Genomic DNA, 7,392 nt, shown 5'->3' on the forward strand with positions numbered 1-7,392 from the left:
TCAAAAATTAAGCAACAAATGATCCAGCAATGATTTATCTGTTCGTTCTAACAAGGTGACTGCAGCTGAGATAAAAATGACTCGTCTAACTTAAAGATAATAATAATATGCAGTAAACACATATCAGAACGTATCCGGGTCGAACTAGATATACAACATAATCCACCTAAACATAGCTCATGAAGAGCCGTGAAAAGTTAATTCAGAGTTCATCATGAACTTTCTCCGTGGATGACAAAGGAGTGTGCTTTTCAGACAGATAGCTCATTGCCAGAGAGGCATGAAGGGCTGCACCATAAGGGAGTGCAGCCTCATTGATGGTGAAGTATGGTGAGTGTCCGGGGTACATCGGCCCTTGCGTCTCATTCACCATCCCAACAAAGTAATAATAAGCAGCAGGGATGACCTCACCGAATAATGCAAAGTCTTCAGCTCCCATTACAGGCTTCCTATCTACTACGTTGCTGACCCCAAGCATCTTCGCCGCCACCTTCTGGAAATGCCCATGAAGATCCTTGCTATTGACCGTAACAGGGAAGAAGGGACGATCTTTGTTGAGAAAGTCAACACTCGCACTGCACCTCTGCACCGATGCTTGTGCAACGATGACCTGTTTGAGAAACCAAGAGAAGAAAGGAATCAAGCAAATTAATATACAGTTTAAACCAAGTGCCTCAAAGATTACAAGAAGCTTGCTTTTTAAATTAAAAAAGAAGATGTCAGACCTCTTCAATTCGCTGCTTGAGTTGATAGAAGCTTTCTTTGGTAAAAGCTCGGAAGGTGCCACCGATGGTCACCGAGTCTGGAATTACATTGAATGCACCACCTCCTTGAAACTTTGCCACCGTTACTACCTGTAATTAAAATCAAGTGTGTACTGTAAAAAAAATTGAGACTAATGCCAGGGGCAGAGCCAGGGACATGAAGAGGGCTTGGCTTGGCATTTTGTTATATACTCAGTAGCATGTATCTTGAACACTCACAATATTTAAAAATTAAAGATTCAGAATAGTGCACAAACACTCACTTCTCAAATGAAATAACTGTTATTCTTTATCAATCCATTTACAAGAGTTTGAAGTCTCAAAGAGTATGCTACCAACCACACCTACAAAGTAAATCATATTTAATTTATATGTTTAACTTTAGAGGGTTAAATAAATAAAAAAAGAGAATCAACTGGCTTATTTCTTGTCACCAAACAAATTTGATTTTTTTTCCTCTTTAGAACAAGAGAAAAGTATGACATCGACTCTCCCAAACCCTACATTAATGAAAGACTCATGTTGGGACTGCCCTTTTTTTTGTCAATTTTCCAAACATCTAAGCCTCATCATGACCCAATGCTGACCTAACAAGAAGAAGAAAAATGGAAGAGGAAGAAGAGAAAGACAGAAAAGGAGAGAGAGAAAACTCATCTGGACAGATATAGTTCACTTATGGAAGAAGAAAAGTAGGCTGCCACCATCTCTCCTATAGCAACTACGAGAAGGAGAGGGGCTGCCACCCTCCTCCCAAGGCAAGTTAACACTCTCCTGACTAGAAAAGGAATCAGCCGGCCCTTCCTAATGAGAGGGTAAGGTCAACCAGGCCAAGGGTAAAACTACCTTGGCATCTCTTAAAGCTCTGTTTGTTTTTGAGACTCTCTTCAGCCTTCTTTGGAGTGTGAGAGAGAAAGAGAGAGAGAGAGAGAGAGAGTGAGAGAGAGAGAGAGAGAATGGTTTGTGGGAATTTACTATTGTAGTTAGCATTCAGTACAGCACCACCAATGACAGTCCCAAGCCCAGATGATAAAGGTGGAGGGTTGTGTTAGGTCACTAACAACTAACTTTAGATATCAAGGAACATGGATCATAACTGATTTTAGTATAGACAACTCTCAATGACGGCAAAAGATTCATATAGCCGACCCAAATAGTTGGGATATACGGTTTTGTTGTTGTTGTTGTGGCCAGCATCCAATACGAAATAAGGAAAAAACAATAGTATTGCTCGCGAGTGCTCAATAGATAAGTTATTCAGTACAAGTAGTCATCATTCTCGTTCTCAACCAGTCAACTAGTCACTTGCCAGATGGATCACTAGTATGAGCCTAGTAGCTCCATAAAAATTGCTTTGCTTCATGATGAGATTGATTCTGTACTAAACCAGTGTGGGTTGTGCACCCACAGGGACCAAAAAGGCCAAAAGGAGAAATACCAGCTATGCTATGCTGAACCAAATAATACACATGGAGCAAGATTCTTTTGAGCAGTTTATATGGTATATGGGGGAAAATTACCTGTGAATCCAAAGGGTCGGCTTCACGAGAAACAAGATGCTGCAAGCTCACAATGATGTTTGATGCAGCCAAAATTGGATCTATTGTGTGCTGAGGAATGGCAGCATGACCTCCCTTGCCACTTATAACTGCCTCAAAAAAACCACTCCCAGCCATTATAGGGCCAGGCCTGGACGCGACAGTGCCAACAGGTATATCAACTGCCACATGAAATCCAAAAATAGCATCAACATTTTCAACAATTCCAGCTTCTATCATTTTCTTGGCCCCACCACCTCCTTCCTCAGCAGGTTGGAAAATGAGGACAACAGTTCCCTATTGTAAGAACGACCATGGTTAGAACAATAAAAAAAAGTAGATAAAAAATAATCAAGATTAGATTTGATGGACTGTAACTACAGAACTTTCAGACTGGAATTATAGCAAAGGGTGTAGTGTGGACTCATAGAAGAAATAGAAGGTACCCTAATGCAGTCTTTGAGAGGCCATGATTATGAAGTTGTGATATCACCATAATTTCAGAGGTTAGCTCTACACTAGTGATTAAAGGTGTCAGACAGCTAGTCATCCAAAAGGACAAGGAGTAAGGAAATTTCATTGGGAGAAAGAACTTCAGTTAATTGCAATAGCAGAAAATTAAATGGATCAATGTTACTGTCAATCAAAACTCATAATAATGCGGGTAAACTTTTATGGAGGAAGGAGTTCTGTATTGTTATCAGATAAATATAACTTGCTGTCTGAGACATCTAGGGACGTGTTCCAAAAGAATATAGAAGGATGCTGAGCATGTGCAGTATAGGATGGTATACAAAAATTAGTAAGGCAGAAAGGCAAAATCTAACTGAGTGACAAACAGGCCTTTAAAGGGAAACCTTGTCCAATTTCGTACACCATTCGTACTTTATAAGCAAAATTCATACTATAAAGTTTAAATCAAGGTAGGCAATACCGAATGATACCGCCCGGTACGGGCAGTACATACCGGTCCGATAGCATATCGGTACGCGGACCGCCGGCTACCGGACGGAACGAAAAATAATAATAAAATAAAATTATATATATATATATATATAAACGAGGCGACGTCGCATCGCCTCAGCGACGTCGCCTCGCGTGGGGAAGGAAAAGGCGACATCATCTTTTAAATTAAAAAAAATATATATATAAATGAGGCGACATCGCTCTCGCCTAGGAGAAGAGAGGCGACGTCACGTCGCCGAGTTATATTTTATATATATATATATATATATATATATATACCAAGCGGTATACCGAATGGTATACCGCTCGGTATACAGTTTCGTACCGTACCGAGCGAACGTCGAAACTCCGGTACGGTACGAAATTACAGACCTTGGTTTAAATAGTGAACTATATCAGAGAAAGGTTGATGTTATTGTATGGAATATTATAGAATTTACAGCTGGGAGAAGATCAACTGACATGTCCAGATATTTCCAAGTAATAAAACAACAGCACAGCTTAACAATATCTATCAAGAAACAAATAATTTCTTTTAATGTATCACTCCAGTAAAAAACCTCTAAGCATTACTTAAGTCCCAATGCAATAATGACGGTTTGCAATTTCTAGCATATTACTGCCTGGCATAGTATCCCCTAGAGCCATTGTACTAAGCATGCCCAGATGACCTAGAGTACTTCATGCCTCATGCGTTGTTAATGAACTTAAAATTAATTGTTTTAAAAACTTAACATCAAGACATTAGATGGTTATGAAAAAAAAATCCCTCTATATTCTCAAGTATGACTGGAAAAAGATTTCAAGACAACTGAGCTTTTAGTAAAACAGAAGTACTTCACATACACAATGGGTTTGCCTTTGAAAATGGAAACAGTACTAATGAGAAGTTCAAGCAAAAAATGACTACATAATTGATCAAGTCTTGTTGAAGAGTCCTCCTTGATTATCATAATCATGTCAAAAATGAGATTGGGCAAAATATTTGGTAAGTTAGGCAATTTTTTAACATGGAAAATACAATATGGATAAAAATATTTATTTGCAACCTATAGAGAATAAAATTGACTTGATGAAGCCTCCAGGGAGAATGAGTAGGTACAAAAAGGATTTTATTATCAGTCAACTGTTAAAACATATAAACAGAATCAGAAGAATTTCACATCATAAAAGATTTGTTCTTACCAGTTAAAATATATAAATAGAATCGGAAAATCAGTCTAGACTTTACATCATCAGAAAATGTGTTAACTAAAGGAAAACAAGAAGCATCTTCTTAGTAAACAAATCAAATTTCAAGGTTTCAGCAAACACACTGAGCAAATCATTGTAGAGGCCAAAAGAATCACATTGGACTCTAAAAATGGTGTACCCAATGCACAAGGCTCCCCACCAATGCGGTGTCTGGAGCAGTTTTACCTCTAAATATACAGAAGTTGTTTCCTGTATTCTGGACTGTGATATAGACAAACGTAAACTCTCCTGCACATGTCAACTGTTTGATACTATCTATTCTAAAGGCTACATTATAGGCAACATCAAGGAATAAAAATTAATTAAGACTGAATTGGTTAGGGAACTTATTCTTATCTCAGTTGCAAAGAATTGACTCAATAATATAGTTGAGAAAATGGAAGTTGGCAAGCCATGTACCACAAACTCAAAAAAAATATTGCGTTGATTAAATGAATAAAACTAAGACCACACATTTTGTGTTCTGTAGACTTTTGTTCCCAAAAGAAACAGCCCAACATTTGTTAAGATTACATCACAGAAACACATTGATTTAATAAGGAATGACAAACCTGTAGATCATCACGATGCTCTTGAAGGATCTTAGCAGCACCAAGCAGAATAGCAACATGTGCGTCATGGCCACATGCATGCATCTTGCCAGGCACCTTGCTCTTGTGCTCCCACTCCACTTCCTCCTGCTCATAGCAACATCAACGACATGAAATAAAGGAGAGACTGCCAAAGATGTAAACTTTAGCGTGACAACAGACAGATTCAACCCATTCAAGCAAAGACACCATACACTAAAAACCGGCGGCACTACCGAAATAGAGATCCTAATCATTTGATCTACGAAAAAATTGTATATATTCCATCTATGTCAATGAAAGACAAAAAAACTTGAAAATTAATAAAACAGCAAATTCCCCTTTTTATACTTGAGCACGTAAAGACTGACTCCAAGACAAGTCAAACGGATCTCTTCGATCAAATTCCTGCCCAATCCCTATACCACAAAAAAAAAAAAAAAAAAAAACTATTTTAAAGAAAGACCTGCATCGCAAGGGCATCCATGTCGGCTCTGAGGGCGACAAACGGAGGCTTCCCGGTTCCGACGTAGCCCACAACCCCGGTGACGGCGACGGGATGCAGGTAAGGGATTCCCAAGGCGTCAAGCTCCTTCCTGATAAGCTCGCTGGTCGAGAATTCCTCGTAGCCGAGTTCGGGGTTCTCGTGGATCCTCCTCCGCACGCCCACCATCCAATCAAAGAACTCCGGCTCCTTGGCCCTCTCCAGGAACCCCACGACACCACAGAGATCCGATCTGGCGATGCGTGCCGAGCACAACAGATGAAAAAGCACAATAAAAGCGATCGATTTGGAGAAACCCATCACGAGTCTCTCTTAATTCTCTTTGCCCTTTTCGCTTCTCGACCAAAGTCTCTCCTAATCGTTTCCCCCTCGAGGGAGATGAGACGCAGGAGTTGTGGGCATAATTTAATGGAGTTCGTAGACGCGGGATTTGGATTGCCGATTGTGTTACCCAATTCCGTACCTATTTTGTGAATGGAGGAAATCTCCAAAACGGGTCCAACTTGCTCCTCCAAGAACAGGACACGTATGCCTATCTAAGTACAAATTGAGGGGACGGATGAATGTTCACAAGGAGCAGTGCTACGATAGCAGCGATGAATGGGTTTTATTTATTTATCATATTTTTTTATAAAAAAAATTCATTACATCAAATAAATGCGTACAAACATTATACTAAATAAATCAAATTTATTTATTTATCATGTCATTTTTTTTTATAAAATATGGATAAAATATCAATCATTTATTTTGTGCCGACAAAATTTTCTTCCCTTTTTTATTCTTCTCGAACAATTTTTGCACGTGGGCCATAAATGAGCAGGAAGACACGCCAAGCCACCGTCGTGTATCAGATAACAACAAATGTGATGAAACATTGATCGATGCGTGAGGTTAGTATTTATTTATTGATTTATCCTGTCAAATATTCTAAACAATTATTTACATTAAAAAAATAATATAAAAAATTTATTGATTTATCCTTAAAAACAATTATTTACATTAAAAAAATAATATAAACCCGTCCAGAAAACATTTGTTTGTTGGATGAAAATAATTTTTTAATTCTTTCTGCTAGTCCAATTGATATTTTTCTATTAATTTTATTGACCCAAATCCATCGATTCAATCTTTAGCAGTCAAATAGAAACGAAAATAACAAGATTAAAATAACTTAAATTGACTACTTTGATCCAAATCAAATGGAACCTCAGATTTTATTTTAATAAAGGTGAGTGTTCAATCGTCTACTTCAACAATCAAAATAGGAACAAAAGGGTGTTAGTGGTGGTGGTGGCTTAGACTCACTTAAAATATATCAAACTCATTTATAAAAAAAACAAATTGAAAAATTCAAAAGTTTATCCAATTTTTTTTTTAATAAAAAAAGTTATTAGACATCAAATTCTAGCAATACACAAGACAAAATCCGGATGGATGACTTGTCCTTATTTGACACCCTATTACTCAATTGCCATTTTATAACCACTACTTGTTTATTGTTAAAAGAAGAATATAATTATTGTGAGAGGACAAGGAGAATTAAAATATAGTAATTAAAATCAATATCCCGTGTTCATTCATTTATTAAGAGTTGGTATACCAGACTCATTTATTAAGAGAGACAAGGACAATTAAAATATAGTAATTAAAATCAATATCACGACAGAAGCTGAGATACAAGACCTCGATGATAACGAGCGATAGAGGGGGATGTGATGACACTGAACATGACAGAAAAAAAAATATATTAGAAAAAATAAATTTTGGATGAGAAGCAAGAACATAAGAACAAAGTA

The 7,392-nt window shown here is 37.6% G+C and overlaps 1 protein-coding gene across 1 annotated transcript; it reads right to left on the reverse strand.

Annotated features, from left to right (window-relative positions):
• Window positions 1-66: 66 nt before the first annotated feature.
• LOC135636839 (IAA-amino acid hydrolase ILR1-like 1) lies at window positions 67-5,977 on the reverse strand. Its single transcript, XM_065148923.1, has 5 exons — window positions 5,555-5,977; window positions 5,071-5,196; window positions 2,282-2,596; window positions 726-854; window positions 67-610 (listed from the first exon to the last, which is right to left on the reverse strand). The coding sequence occupies exons 1-5, from the start codon at window positions 5,891-5,893 to the stop codon at window positions 203-205; spliced, it is 1,317 nt and encodes a 438-aa protein (XP_065004995.1). The 5' UTR covers window positions 5,894-5,977; the 3' UTR covers window positions 67-202.
• Between the last annotated feature and the right edge of the window lie 1,415 nt (window positions 5,978-7,392).

Source organism: Musa acuminata, chromosome BXJ3-4 (genome assembly GCF_036884655.1).
Source record: "Musa acuminata AAA Group cultivar baxijiao chromosome BXJ3-4, Cavendish_Baxijiao_AAA, whole genome shotgun sequence".
NCBI lineage: Eukaryota > Viridiplantae > Streptophyta > Magnoliopsida > Zingiberales > Musaceae > Musa > Musa acuminata.

Coding starts and splice junctions, on each gene's coding strand:
- LOC135636839 (XM_065148923.1), bottom strand. CDS start 5,893: ATGGGTTTCTCCAAATCGATCGCTTTTATTGTGCTTTTTCATCTGTTG. Junction 2,597..5,070: donor AGCATCGTGATGATCTACAG/GTTTGTCATTCC, acceptor TTCTTACAATAG/GGAACTGTTGTCCTCATTTT. Junction 855..2,281: donor CCGACCCTTTGGATTCACAG/GTAATTTTCCCC, acceptor TTTTAATTACAG/GTAGTAACGGTGGCAAAGTT.